Raw genomic sequence first — 15,712 nt, forward strand, 5'->3', positions numbered from 1 at the left:
ATTAGAGTCACCATCAAAACTCATTATTTCTGGACTGAAGTCAAACCTTTACACAGAAAACATCCTCACCTTTTCTCCTTCAACAACATCAAACTCCACAGTCTCTCCATCTCCTACACTGCGAAGGTACTTCCTGGGGTTATTCTTCTTTATGGCAGTCTAGTAATATCACATTCCAAAATTAGATTAACAGGGGTGAATAATGTGCTTTTTCATTTAAAATGTACCAGAGTTAATTATTATGTTGAATATACTTGGATATACATTTGACCTAAAGACGAATTGAAATGAAACCAGAAGTTCATTAAATTTAGGAAGGTAGGGACAACAAAAGACCTATATCCACAGACTATACTTAAGATGCTATAATCTTACACGTGTTTTACCCCTAATTTACCCAGTGCTTACCACTATTTTTTAAATTTTTTTAAACCAGACTTGTGATTTCATCTTGTAATGAGTTCCTGGTGAAGAAGTTCCTTCTACCAATTAAAGTAGAGACTTTCTCTGCAAATTAAGTCTTAGAGTGACCTGGGGGACTGAGGAGTTACATGACTTGCTATGGGTCACACAGCTAGTACAGTATCAGTGGCAGGACTTGAACCCAGGGCTTCCTGACTCCAAGGCCAGTTCTCTATCCACCATGCCATGCCACCTTCTCAGCTTTCCTAATTTATATCAAAAGATAGCTGTGGTGTTTGAGAAAGATAAGATTTATACCATTATGTTTGCTTCCGACAAATCAAGTTCATTTATCCAATGTTTATAATGTGCTCTCTATCTTCCCATGTCTGTCCTCAACAGTGGAAGCTAGCCCCACTTAAGGCTGGTTTAGATGACAGGCAGATCTGGTTTATCCACTCATAAACAGACCAAGTTTCAACTTGGTCCTTGGCATTATCCCACCAAGCCATCACAAATGTCAGTTGAAATCTGTGTTCCTGGGAAAACGCAGAGAATGCTCTTGATATGCCTGGCATTAGTGAATTACTCCTCTCATTATTTAATATCATCAGGCAACTTCGTTATTTTCTTGTCCGAAATTCACTAGAACCTTTTCAGTCTATTGGCCATCATAACCACTTAATGCGCAATTCAAACCTACTCTAAGAAACATTTCTATCACCTCATTCCAGACTAATATAAAGACTATGAATGAGGATTCTATTCCCTAGGCTGCAAAACTAGGTAAGTAGCACTAAGGAGTTAAGCCATGGGAAAGAAAACCAAAGTATGTCCCCCATAAAGTGAGTGATTTGTCTCCATTATACAATTAAACATTTTAGTTGCCTGCAAATAAGGTTGGCTTTGTAAGAAGAGTAACAAGGTATAAGGTCCTAAACACTACCTACAACCTTTGAGAGCCAAAGTTTCTATGTTCATCTTGGACTCCTACCCCTAAAACCCAGGATCCAGAAAAGAAGGGAGCCAAGAATTAAAGGCTGAAACAATCAACACTGCTATGACAGAGGAAAAAAAACCCTACCAGACAACATGTGGATCAGTACAACTGAATATTATGACAGCAAAATAGAATCAACTCAAATAACATGTCATCTAAACCATCCCCTGAGATTTTAACCCTCATATACAGCTACCTACATTACCTGAAGCTGTGGGAGATTAACAATTGTATGGATAACACATCTACAAATAACACCAAGCCCTTATTTTGGTTAACAGCCCCAACCTCTTAATTTTTTTTCACCAAAGCAGCTGACAAGTAGCAAAACAGACCAGTTTTTACTACTGCCTTTACATAATTTGCATACTATTATAAAAAGGCTAATGACTGGTGAAATAAGGACTATAAATGGGAGGGGGAGCAAGTAAATCAGATAACCAAGAGTAGGTTATATTCAAACAAGACTGCTTACAAGTCTGGAAAATGAGATTGTGTTCTAAGGTAAGTCAAACCCTCAATCTTTACAAGTCAACTTGACTGTTGTCATGGACAGGAGCAATGATATGGATTAAAAGCTATTTACATTTGGTTTTGGAATATGTTTTTGTACTTACATTTGGTCATGGGCACACCTGATGCTTTGAGAATTCATATCCTATCATTCTGTGAAGATACTTCTGGAGGTGTTGGAAATTGACCTTGCCTCTCCATCCTGTTCTCTTCCTCCCCAACTCCATAACTAAACATACAGATCCCTATTCTTATTACTCTGAAGCAGTAAACTAAACAAAACTTTCTATTCTTTTCTAAAGCTTGCTAACGTTTTTGGCTCACACATTCCCTGGGGTTGGGAAGGAGAAGAGAAATAATTAAGTGTTTCGGTTTTTGCTAGGTTATAGGCTATAAACACAAGAGTAAGATCAAACGATTTAAGCAGAGTAGGTGATAGATCAACAATAAAGACTGTTGGGCTCTAAGCTGCAAAATCCAGAGTAATTCCATTGCCTGTCAGTGTGTGTACATGCAAACACAAATCTAGTCTTTCAAGGCTTATTTATACAGGTGGCTGTAGCCCTCAGGAAAAGCCTTAGGAAGCCTCAAGTCCAACAGCAAACTACAGCTATAGCATTATGCTTTAGTTTGAGATGCTTGCTCTACTCCAAAGCTATTTCTAATCTACCTAAAAATGTTACTTGAGTAAAAAGTTCAGCAGACTACAACTACCTTAAATGCAATTTTTCTTTCTTAAATAGGATTACCTAATCTGTAAATTATTAAACTATTATCCATCTCGCTACCCCCTTTTCCACTTTACTTACCTTCAGGTGATAAAAATTTCTTAATTTTCTAACTCACACTCAACAACTGCATAGCCTCCTACATTTGGACTCTTCAAAAAGCTTTTAAAAAAAGTTATTGCCATACCTAATTCACTACTAACACAAATTCTTGTGTTAGTATTTGTCTATCAATTAAAACATGCATTTGAAAGTGAACTATCTCAGGTTTCAAACACTAAAAAGTACACTTGACTCTGGAATATTATCCTATTTCTTCCAAGTCCCCATCTTCAGTTTACACTAGAATATGATGTCTCTTACCACATTTTCCTAATGATATTTTGAACGAAAAATGAATGAATGAGGAAGCATTTATTAAGCATTTACTATGTGCCAAGCACTGTGCTAAGCGCTGGGGATACAAATACAAAAGCAAAGACAAAGCATGCTTCAAAATACCCATGTATTTATACCAAATACATTACTATAACTTCAGAAAACAAGGAAGCAGGAGTCAGTTTGGAGGTTATTTACCAATCCAGGATTTCAGGTTATAGCACTTCAGGCAGAAGTGTAGATGTCTGCACAATCACTCACCTGGTGTACAAATACATCTTCCTTGGTGTCATTCCTGTAAGACAAAATCCAATTTGATGAGTCAGACACACACTGTGATGAAGAAGTTGGGTTTTGAAGCCACTTGCCACTTCTATTTCCATGGAGAATTGCCTCCTCCATGCTCAGGAGCCCAGGCTTAAAAAAGGACCAGTGAAGTCCAGGGAAAAATAACATGTAATTATTTTTATATATAATTATATTACAATAACCTCAGAGGAGCCAACTCCTCTGAAAAATCCCAGTCAAGTGAGAGAAAGTAAAATCCATTAGGAGGGATTAGACCTATGAGGCTTATGAGCCTACATTATGGAAGAAGCGTCATTTGCTTACCTAGCCAGGGTTCTTCATTATGTGTGCCAGGCATTCCCCTGGATTTCTAACTTTCCTTCATCAAGCCACCCAAAGGTACCAAACACAAACAAAATAAATGTATAATTTCTTTCAGTAAAATAAAACACAATCCAAGCCTCACCTACATTGCTTGAAAACTAAGTCAAAATACTATGGAAAATGGCTGTCACAAAGGTTGAATATTAGATGAGCTGACTTTTAAAGTGGAATGTGATAAAAATGGTATAAATTACTGCCTTAAATCACAGAAGAAAACAAAACCAGTATGAAGAACCTTGACTTGCAGAGATAAGTCAGAAGGATTGGCTGAGGCAGCTCTGAAAACCTAGCTCCAAGGTATGTCCCATCAGCTCAATCCTTGAAAGAATGACAACATTTATTATGTACTATAATAAAGTGAGACAGTCTCTGTGCCCTAGGAGATTACTTCTGACATGGGGAGACTACATATATGAAGAAGTGGTACTTGGATTAACTGGAGATAGAAATGATGGCTTGATTTGAATCTCATCACGTTTAGTGAAGCAGTCAAGTAAAGTATAGATAATGTTTGCCTCCCCTGAATTATAAACATATTAGTTTAAAAAAAAAAAATTTTCCTACGAAAGAATCTTTACAAATACACAAAATAAGAATTATCCCAATTTTATGGATTAGGAAACCGAGGAACATAGGCTAAAATAGTAACTAACTGCAACAGAATCCAAATTCTCTTTATTTCCTACTTACTGCTCTTTCCAATGCCACTGTGCCTTTTCAACGCATGCATACTACATGAATTGTTCCAATACTGATGCCAAAAACTATGTCAAGTTGGATGACCACTCAGGTCAGGTATGTTGAATGAACTCCCAGTAAGGAACATAGCTGTGCTTCTCCATGTTAGAGCTGAGCGAGCCACTGCTGACAAGTTAGGGAACTTGCTCAAGGTTACACAGCTGTCTGTTATTTACAGGAGGGGGGAGGATTCGAACACAAGTCAAACTGACTTGCAAAGCCAAGGTTTTTTTTATCTAACACTAACACACACACACACACACACACACACACACACACACACACACACACACACACACACACACACACACACACACACACACACACCTTATGTTGTATTGTCAAATCTTTTGGGGACATGAACTATCTTGATTTGCTGAGCTCCCTTCCCTAATATTCTCGTGTTTTAAAACAAACCAAAGACTTATATCTTCTCATTTCTCATGGCAACATTGAAGCAGCATGATTGAACCAAAGGAAGAAGACCTAAAATCAGCCCTGCTCTGCGACTAATCTGCTGTGAGTTTGTTCATGTTATTTCAACTCTGTGGCCTAACTTCCTCATTCACAGAACAGTTTTTACACTAGACTAGAAAATGCTTTGTGAAGTAAAATCTGGCCTGAGACACTTACCAGCTGTGTGACCTTGGGCAAGTCACTTAACCTGTTTGCCTCACTTTCCTCAGCTGTAAAATGAGCTGGAGAAAGAAATGGCAAATGACTCCTGTATCTCTGCCAACAAAACAGTGAGACAACTGAAAAACAACTGAACCATCAATAACTAAAATCAGCAACACTGCTTTTATCTTTCATGTAATTTTATCATTTCCCTGACAAGGGCTCCTGGATCCCCCTAGCTTTAAGAGTAATTATCAATAGTAACTGTTGCTGTTTCTCACCCAGCCTGATGTCTTTGTTTTCTTGACCTCATTAAAAGGGCCATGCCCTGGCTACTTCTTAAACAGGCCTATTCAATTTGGGCATTGCCTCACTGGACTAAGTGAGTACCTGCAAAGACTTTGGCCTAAAGGGCCCAAGGTCTCCCAGTGCATCCTGGGCCATCTCCAGTCAGTATCAGGACACTCCAGGAGTATCAGGTCACTGGATTCAGATGTTCTGGAGGAGAAGTGAGGCTGGCAATCTGCACAGCCCTCCTTCACTCAAAACAAAGTCAAGTGCAAGTCATGTCATCATTTCTCTGATGGCATGGTCTTCTACGGCAACAAAGGGTGCACATGATAATTTCCCTACAGAACCTTAAACTGACCCAAGAGTTTGGTAGCCAAACTTTTCATTATTTGTAAAGGATTCACTGACAAGCTGTCACCCACCTAACTAGCAGATTCTCAACCAGGCATATGCTAGTAAAGCTAAGAATTTATTGCAAAGGCAGAAATAAAAAAGAAACATACTTAATATGAGTGACAAGTGGTGCCTAAGTAGTGTGAGCCAAGTAAGGTAAGGAATAGTACTGAGATGGGTATGTGGAGATGAAGAGGGGGAGAAGTTCTCTGGCCAGAATTTTGCACAATCTTTGCTAGTAATACGCTGAGAGGAATATCTCAATTATTAGCCTTCATTATTATCTAAAGAGCTCATATAACCCTATGAGGCACTATCCCCAGAAAACAGAAAGCCTACAGTAAAGCTGAAGTAAAATCACAATTTCTAATTTAAACAGATTTCAGAGACCATTTAATCCCAGCTCAAACCTGCAAAAGAATCTGGCAAAAGAACAAAGTCTGTGCAGTTCTAAAGAAAAAACTGGAGAAGGCAGAAGTCGGCTAAGTATGATGAAGAACATCCTAAAAATTACACCTGCTCCAAAATGGAATAGAACGCCTTGTAAGATAGGAAACTTCTCTTTACTGGAAGTGTCTAAGAATGAATAAACATCATCTCTCAATGGATACTGTCCAAAAAAATTCTTATATTGCTTCTAACAGAAGGTTGGAATAGAGATCTACAGACTCTTCTTAGGCCCCCACAAGTTCAATGCTTTGTACACGTGGAACATGAGAGGCCTCTAACACCATGACAGATGGACAAGCAATCAAACACATACACATGAAAATTTTCCCCAAAGTTACAATTTGTAGGTCAGAGATGAGGTACAGTCATAAAGTAAAGTAGCTTTGAATTTATGAGGATTGAAATCATGAAAAGGGAGGCTAATGGAGGATCTTTAACCCCTCCCCCCACCTTGTGGCTTTGAAGGTTAGTAATGAGTCCCATAAGTGAAATAAAGCAATCACGCCTATTACTAAGCATAGTTGTTTTTAGCTACTTGGAAGCAATATAACAGATTTTTAATGTCCTATTAGTTACTGTATAAATGCAGAAGATTATCAGTTACTTCAGATAATATGTTACAATGATGGCTAACGGAGAATGACTGCAAATGGTCATAACATAAAGCTGACAAGCACAAGGTAATATTTATGTCCTTCCTTTTCTTCTTTGCTCTCCAATCTAACTTATCTTCCAAAAAGCTTCTCTTAACAATTCTAGCCCACAATCACCTCTTTCTTTACTGTTCAACAGTTGTCTGTTGGAAAGGCCAAGGTCTTTTACCACACCCAGATGGTTCTGGAGTAGAGTGAGGCTGGTGACTTTGCACAGTCCTGCCTCAAATTCAATTCACTTGCAAGTCATGACACCACCTTCCTGATGTCATGATCCTTTTTGAGAACGAAGGACAAACAACACTTGTCTGTAACACCTTGGCATCTAATTATAACTCTGTTCCACCTATTTATAGTTTCACTACCCCATCTAAAATGTTTCTGTCAATGTCACCAATCCCATTCACCATTTCTTTTTAATCCTTACTTTCCTCAGATTCATCTTCTCTATCCCCACAAACACTACCCTAGTCCAGCATCACCATATACCTTCCCTCTGGATTTTGATTACAACAGTCTTCTAATTTGACCAATTTCTACTAATGGTCTCCTCTATTCCTAAACATTGCCTTCTGAATTAATCTCCTTTGATTGCAACATTCCTGTGGTTAAAAAACCTTTCAACGTTTCCCCATCAGGTAACTTAAACTACCTAGTCGTTATTCAAGGACCCTCCCCCTCCACTGCTTGGCCCAGACTGCTATTCTAGTTTTTCTATCTCATTACCCAACTACCAACTCTCTAGGTTCAAGCAAGCCTATCTATTCATGACTCTCAATAATGAATGCATCCTGCCCCTTTTGACCTCAGCAGCAACCTAAACTGTTCAGGGAATCTCTAACCTCAGAACGCTCCACTTCAAAACTTCCTTATTATGAAAATCTAGCACAAAAACAACCATCTTTGCGACCACCCAACAGTGCTCAGTTTCTCAGCATTAACAGTACTTTCTTATTCCACTCATTTTATAATTATGTTTACTTACATTCCTCATGCTGTATTGACTGAATAACAAGGGAAAACTTGTTTGGAATTAAAATGTCAGCAGATAATACATAAATTAATATATGCTTAATGCATGTACAGAAAAAAATACATATATTTCCCTAGCTATAATTCTAAAATGTAAATGGCTTTTAACATAGTCAAAATCCAACCAAAGAGGAATTTCATGTTAGTAGGGGGTCTTTAAGAACAGGCAGATGACCATCCATTTGGATGCCCAAAATTCAGCATTCACCTACAAAATCTCTGTTCATCATTAACAAAAAAAAAAAAAAAAAAAAAGTTGAAGTGGGAAGCAGGTTATGGGATGGGGGAATGGTGCAAGTACTTTGCCACTCACAATTTTATAGTAATTGCTCATTTTTAGTCTCCTAAAGATTTACTAAACATTAACACACCATAACAGACATCCTATATTATCAAGCTTTATAACTTATTTCCAATAAATCAAGCAGTTAAAGTTTAACTGCTTAAGTACAATAGACTACTCATGATGCCTATTAACTAGCACATGTTTTAATATACCTATGTACATTTCAAAAACACCCCATCTAGATTAGATTACTTCATTTTTAGAGGCTTCAAAAGTTTAATGTTTTGATTTTTTCTTAAATCACTAAATTTCACTGTGACAGACATTTTCCAAAGTACATTCTCTCAAAACAAAGCAAAACTGTCTAAAAGAATGCTGACAGAGCACACCACCATAAATTTACTCTTATGTCACCAACTTTTACAACAGCTTCCTAACCTTTGCCATTTGCAAATCAAATTTTAATAAATCCCTACTTGAGCCTCCATTATTCCACATCATTTCCTACCCTCCACAGATCATTTATGTACCTAGAGTGACATCTAAACGAACATTTTACATTTGAGGACAAAGGTTCAGTGCTAGATGAGAACAACTTGTCCAAGTACCTGAAATGGACTGAAGAGGTTATATTGTGGTTTCCTTTGCATTATCTCTGTTGACTGCCACTGAAACTTTTCAAGTCACAACGTTTGTACATGAAAATTCTTTGTGCAGCCTTGGCACTTAAGCTATCAATAGCAGGAAAAGTTGTCACCACAGTGTATGACCTATAATTTGTCAAGCATGCAGCTTTCTCAATCCTTCCTAGCTGAGGGCAATTGTGTTGTATCTACTGAAAGGCAATTGGGAGAGATTCCAGAAACCCCTTGATTAAATAATTTCACACCCAGAAACCTATTGTACAACACTTGTTTTCAAGGTGTTCTTGATTGGTGCTTAGATAATGTTTTATCAGCTTTCACAGCTCCTCTTCAGAGACATACTGGTAGTAACATCATTTCCATTTCTAATCTCCCAAAAGGTTGTCTGACAAACTAAACTAGGCTGGAAACCCAGTTATGGTTCTGCACTGCCACTACTAATAAGCCACATTTTTCAACTCCCTGGGGTTATTTACTTTTAGACTAACATCCATCCTTCACAAAAAGGTCTCAGCTTTAACATTCTGCTCTCAGAAAGGCAAGAGAACCAACAATGAATATGCCAAGCTCAATGCTAGGCACTTTACAAACATTTTCTCCTTTGATCTTGGGAGTTAAGTGCTGTTATGATCCCCATTTTACAACTAACGACACTGAGGCTTAGAGAAGTGAAGCATTTGCTAATGCATTTTTTTTTTTGCTAGTGCACAACTTGGAAAGATGATGTTAGTCATGAAGACACAATCAATGCCAGAAATTGGGATCACCTGAAAGATACCAAAATTCACAAACCTACATAATTAAGATTCTAAAGTTAGATCTTTGTCTTAAATAGATGAGCCAGGGAGCAGGCTCAGAGATGGACCATGGCCTGCCAAAGGTCACAAAACTACCAAGTGTTAGAGGTAAGTCTGAAATCCAGTGCTCCTTCTACTGTTGTACTACAGGGCAACAAAGTTAAAAAATGACAGAACTGTCTAGCAGCTATAACAAAGACAGGTCTCCGGTTCCTTAGTAAAGCCATTTTCCCACTATGCTTTGCTTCTAAGACCCTTTCCATTGATTATTATGGTTACATAGTATGCCTTTATCCTGTTTTCTCATTCTTCCTAACTACTGGTAGGTAGGATGAACACAGAGCATGGTAATACAATGTGTAGAAACCACTCCCTCCTAATCCAGGCTCTGAGAGGTACAGTAATCTATCACCTTTACATTTATTCAACTGCAGCCCAATTAGAGAATTAATAACTTTTAACAAGTGGGAAAACCACACTGATATTAGCCAGCTACAGGGACAGTAAAAACACCATTGTAAAATAAATTGTAAGGAAAAAGAAAAATTTGGAGGATTTAGGAAGGTAGGAGTTTAATCTTTTTCAAATAGCATAGGCACAACAGGTAGTCTAGTGATCTAAGCATGTAGATTCCTCAAGGTGGCAATCATGAATGCTTTTCGGATACTGTGCAACAACAGTGGTGTAACATCCAGGACTTGTGAAACAGATAAAGGGAATCTTAATTGTTAGAAAAGCGCCAAGACAACTTGACTAAAAAAATCTTCTGGTTAACTCATACAAGAAGTAATATACATACAGACACACACACACCCCAACAAAAAAGAATATTCCTTGGACATGGAACAAAGAGATAGTCTTCAAAGATATACAGGCCAGATCATCACTATGGCAGGTCTCTTTGAAGTGACAAACTTTAAAAATATATGTAATTTCTATAATCCTCTTTAACTGCCAGTCACAGAATACATCTATCCGCTCCTCAGCAACACTGGACAAACCAGGACTACAACCTTAAAAAAATCAGTCAGGTACAGATTCATAGAAAAAAAAAAATCTTTCTTCTATGACTAAAAATCATAATTGATTAAAAAAAAACAAACAAACCTTACTCTAACTTAACCTTTGAAGCAAGCAGTTTGCCAAACATACTGAATGCCCTTTAAAAACTGAGGAGTTCCTGAAATTCCACTTCCATGAAGCCAAAGATTGATCAGAAAAGTCTTTGCTGAGTCCAAACCAATTTCTAGGGCCAATACCCTGATCTCTTCTACACTCCAGTTCCAGGACCACTCTTGCATAAATGCCAAGTATACTCCCACAGATGTCCTAGAAAGTTGCTTATACACCTAATGACTTAAAATACATTAAGAACATTTATTGAAACCATATTAATGTTTCCAGTGAATAACCTCCTTTCATATACTGCTATGAGGAACACTATACCATCATACATCTCAGTTCAATAACTCTACACTATCTAGTACACTACACTGCAGAAACAATCCAATCTGCTGAGATTAACCTGATTTTTTCATGCTAAAAATTGATTTCTAGTCTCTATTTGGGATAGTTTCCTTCCCTGACAGGATTTGGTTTTAGTAAACATTGTAAGGCCAACTAGGCCACACTGCAGATACAGTACTGTGCCTGGAAGACCCTGAGTTCTCACTGAATTTCAGACACTGGGGTGCAGGGTGTGTTCAGGGAGGACTAGCACCTTTGATGTGAAGGGCTTGCTGAGCCCTTCAGAGGGCTGCTCATTTGCCTTTGGTGTCAACCTAATGCATCTGAGCTTCAACTACGGCTCCAAGAAGCTGTAGCATGCTCAGCAGTCACACCTCAGTAACCATCTCAGCACAAGCTAAACCAGACTGAGGCATAGGCCTCAAACCTATTGGTGACTTAGAGGGATGTCTACCCAAAGCATGTGAAGACTTTCCCCGAAGGAATGGGAAGATGAAAACAATTTGTTCCAGTGGCCACAAAGGCATCTGAAGCAGGCACTGTGGATTGCTTAGAACTTGGTCAGACATCAAAGATGCATCCCAGGCCATCACCAGTTGTCTTGTCCTGCCACTGGACTTTGATAACTCTGGAAGGGGATAACAGCTTTGTGCAACTCTGTTTCACTTAAATCCAATTCACGTTTAAGGCAAGACATCACCTGTGATGTCACTGGTCCTCTTCAAAGACAAAGGACAAGGATAAACCAAACTTCTGTTGGCCTCAATTTCCTCATTTGTAAAATAGGGATGATAGCACCTACCTTGTAGGGTTGTTGTATCAAATGAAATAGCTGTAAATTATTTTTACTCACCTTACCTTCCCTTTGTCACCTATGTCTCACTGTTCAGCAATTATAAATAGGACATGGAAACATATCTTGTTTCTTCTTTCTTCTCTAGCATACTCTATAGTACTGCCCACACTATAATAGTACTATCAGAGTAAGTCAATCTAGGCCCAACAATGGTTTATTTGCTAGATTCATATGAATGATAAGTAATTCTGCAGTTATAGCAAAAGGTGGGGACCAAGAGATCCACAGAAAAGCTGGTCAACTTTGAATATTTTGCTGGGGATGCTGAGGCCAAAAGTACTTCCACATAACTCAAGAAGAATGTATAGACACTTAACTGCGAGTAGGAGGAACCTTATGAAAGACCCACGCTCACTTTCACAGGGCTACTGTAGAACCAAATGAAATAATGTATGTGTAAACATTTTGTAAACTAAAGCACCCTGACTCCTCACATTTACATTAGAATTTTACAAAGAAACAGAAGCTCAGTTCAAAGTTCTTTCCATTACATCACAAAATTTTCTCGAAGACATGAGGTTAACTAGAAAACATGTAGTTCATAAGGACAGACAGTTGGTAGCAGTGATTCTGTTCCCTGCCACACCATCACATCCCCAGGAAAAACAAAATAACTTGGTCCACAAATTAGAGGACTCTCAGCAAATCTATGATCATGCTTAGTTGAAGGCATGCCCAAGATACATCAAATGCCAGTAAATCACGTCCAAATTTGGGCTGTCCTCTGACAATCTATGAATCTACTATAGTGACATTTATGTGGCCGTTTTATGATCATTCATAGCCACACAATTAGCAAAGGAGGTAAGATTTCAATCCAGCTTTGACTCAAATTCAAACTATGTCACAATTGCCTCTGAGTCACAAATTTACTATTACTGATAAAATACAAAGTTAAGAGCTTGATACTTGAAAGCTCTAAACTCTCATATCTTGGATTACTTCGCAATTTTTAATAGTTGATGAAAACTTTATGCATGCTTTGTCCCTAACAAACGCAATTCCAACTGAAAAAGGAGCTGCTAATATCATGACTCCTACTAGTGCACACCGTCAGTTCAGAAGTGAAAGCAATGGACTTGGAATAAGGACACTTACCAGTTGGGTAACAATGGACAAAGTCACCTTGCCTATGATTCCTCAGTTTCCTCATCTGTAAAAGTGGGCAATGTTTTATACCTCATAAAGTTGGGAGGCTCAAATAAGATAACGTACTTACAGCACTGGACAAACTTTACTCATCACCATCATTACTATCACCTGGGCTGAGCTTTAGCAAACAAACAATTTTTTTTTAAAGTGTTCTTTATTACTGGTTGCACTCAAAAGGTTTACTTTTCTTTCCCCCATTGAACTCGTTTGTTAAAAGCAAGAAGAGTTCTTTCAGTCTCTGTAATCATAATGCATTGGTACACTGTAGGTGCTTAAAACATTTAAGCCCTATCAAGCTTTTTAGATGCATCAACTTGATGTGTAAGCATCTTGCTTATTATCAATAGTCCTAAGAAATGCATCACTGAGAAACAATCGCCTCATCCTAAACAGCTAAAGTCTAGAGAACAGAAATGACTGTACACAGCTAATTAGAAGCTGAAATTCCTTTTAATGGAATCCAGAACTCAATACTAGCTCAGCGATCTTAACAAGTCCTATTTTTATGGCCTTAAGATTTAAAAGGTATTTATTCACAAGTCTTAGAGGTAGTCTATATAATAGTTACAGTTGAAGAACCTGAGCTTCAGGGTTATCTTCCTTATAGTCAAAGATAGTGTCGGAGTCAGAATTTCAACTTCCTGAGTCCAGATTCAGCGTTCTTTCCACCATTGTGAAAATGCCATTGTCTCCCTCTCTTAGTATAAACTTGTGAAACTTAGTACATTTCTTACAAAAAAAATTCTAAAAGTGTAAACCATAATTTGGACTGACTCTCCAAATTAACAATTTCATTACAGTAGCCAAAACAAAAACCACTGAGGGGAAAAATGAAGGCATTAGTAGCAGAGGTCCAACTAATCCAAATAAAAGGATCAAGAGATATTTGGCTTTCTAATGCAATGAAATAGTTTACTCCTTTTGCATCTATCTAGGCTGAAGCCAGTTGGGTAGTATATTAGAAGATAATAAATGATGAGTCAGAAGTCAACTGCAAGATAGGGAAGTGATTTTCAAAGGAAGGTTTCAAAGTTGGTCTCTTTGTTTCTAATTAGAAAAAGGCTTATTTCAGGGATGAATTAATATTTTGTTTACGATATAAAGTTCTCCTGTAATGGATAATGACAGATGAAAGGTAGGTGCCAGAGGTTTCAGTTTTTGGGGAGATAACTATGGTTAAGTGACTTGCTCAGGGGTCACACAACTAGTTAAATGTCTGAGAATGGATTTGAACTCTGATTCTCCTGACTCCAGATCCAATGCTCCATCCACTTCACTGTTCACTTAGCTGTCACAGTGCCATATATTTTTTTATTTTGTTTTAAACTCTATGGAAGCAGTTAAAAGGACAAAAAACCCTGACCTCTTCCCCATCCCCTAAAAAACCTTTTGGGATTAGAATAAGTGCAAAGAAAGAATAATTATTTTAGTTATCAAGTATCTGTGAAAAAGATAAAAAAGGAGAAAACTCAAACATGTAAAGATAAGCCAGGGGCCATCACTGGCACATTTTAAGGAACCCTGCTCCCAACAATGGAAAAAAAGCACCAGAGACATTAGATCCTGCAACCACTGATTAAAGTGTAACCACTGATAAGTGAACTATCTAACAAAAAAAAAAAAACTCTAAGAGAATATATAATGAATATGATAAGGGCAAAACAGTAAGATATATCACCAGGAAAGATTCAGAGAAAAGCCCCTAAAACTGAAACTTCAAGTTTAGGTCACACTGCCCTCTGGATCCAGCTGCATTTAGAAATAGGTTATAGAAATAACCCATATAAGATCTACAAAATAGAAATTTCAACCAAGTAAAACCTCAAAACATCCTTGAAAGCCTAGTAGCTGGAAAACAGAAAGTTTAACACTTGTTATGAGCCCACTAAACTAAGACAGAATGTCTAGCACTATGAGATAGCTAGTCCCAAAGGAAAAATGTTGCAAACGGACTTGTCAGACTATATATTACATCAATGGTGTTTGGTTAAAACATAAGTCATTGAAGCTACTGTGCCCTTGGTTAGAGAAACCTTATATAGGTACATCTATAATTATGATATATTCTAGCTTTCAGAGCTAAATTTTAACGAGTTAAAGCTAAGTTAGGCACATGTAATAAGAGATTAAATCCCTCAGAACAAAAAACATGCCTTAGGTATGTTACTTATATTTTGTGGTTAATTGAACTATTCCTTTTCTATGCTATCACATGGCTTGCATTTTCCCCTGGAATTCATCACAATAATTTCCAGGTGTTATATATCTTGGAGATTATGTCTCAAGTCCCTTTGGATACATCCTTGCTACCAGGGCAAGAAGAGGGACCTGGGAAGCACTAATTGGCCCAGTCTGTCGTACAGATGTATGTCTTCTATCAGCGACCAGTTAAGAACAAACCAAGATTTCACTGGCTTTATGGCTATTTTACTAGCACTTGCAGCTATCCTGAAAATGTTTCCTTTGATTACAACAAAAACTATAAAAGACACTTCAATTGACTGAATGAGAAACAATTTATATAGGAGGTTACAGGATTTTGGAGCTGGAAGGCATCTTACAAATCAAATCCAACTCCATCATTTTAGACATAAAGAAATGGAGATCTAGAAAGGAGATGGGCCTCCAAAACAAACTACTAC

General features: G+C 37.7%; 1 protein-coding gene across 4 annotated transcripts in view; it reads right to left on the bottom strand.

The window, feature by feature from the left end:
* YBX1 (Y-box binding protein 1) overlaps window positions 1-15,712 on the bottom strand; it is a 31,697-nt gene that overhangs the window by 13,018 nt on the left and 2,967 nt on the right. For 2 of the 4 annotated variants that reach the window (XM_072609724.1, XM_072609723.1), the window contains exons 3-4: window positions 3,283-3,316; window positions 70-159 (exon numbers count right to left, since the gene is read on the bottom strand). In XM_072609724.1, the coding sequence (XP_072465825.1) occupies window positions 70-159; window positions 3,283-3,316 (124 nt within the window). The remainder of the gene's footprint in view (window positions 1-69; window positions 160-3,282; window positions 3,317-15,712) is intronic. The other 2 variants (XM_072609727.1, XM_072609726.1) reach the window with 1 other exon arrangement.

This window comes from Notamacropus eugenii, chromosome 5, assembly GCF_028372415.1.
Source record: "Notamacropus eugenii isolate mMacEug1 chromosome 5, mMacEug1.pri_v2, whole genome shotgun sequence".
NCBI lineage: Eukaryota > Metazoa > Chordata > Mammalia > Diprotodontia > Macropodidae > Notamacropus > Notamacropus eugenii.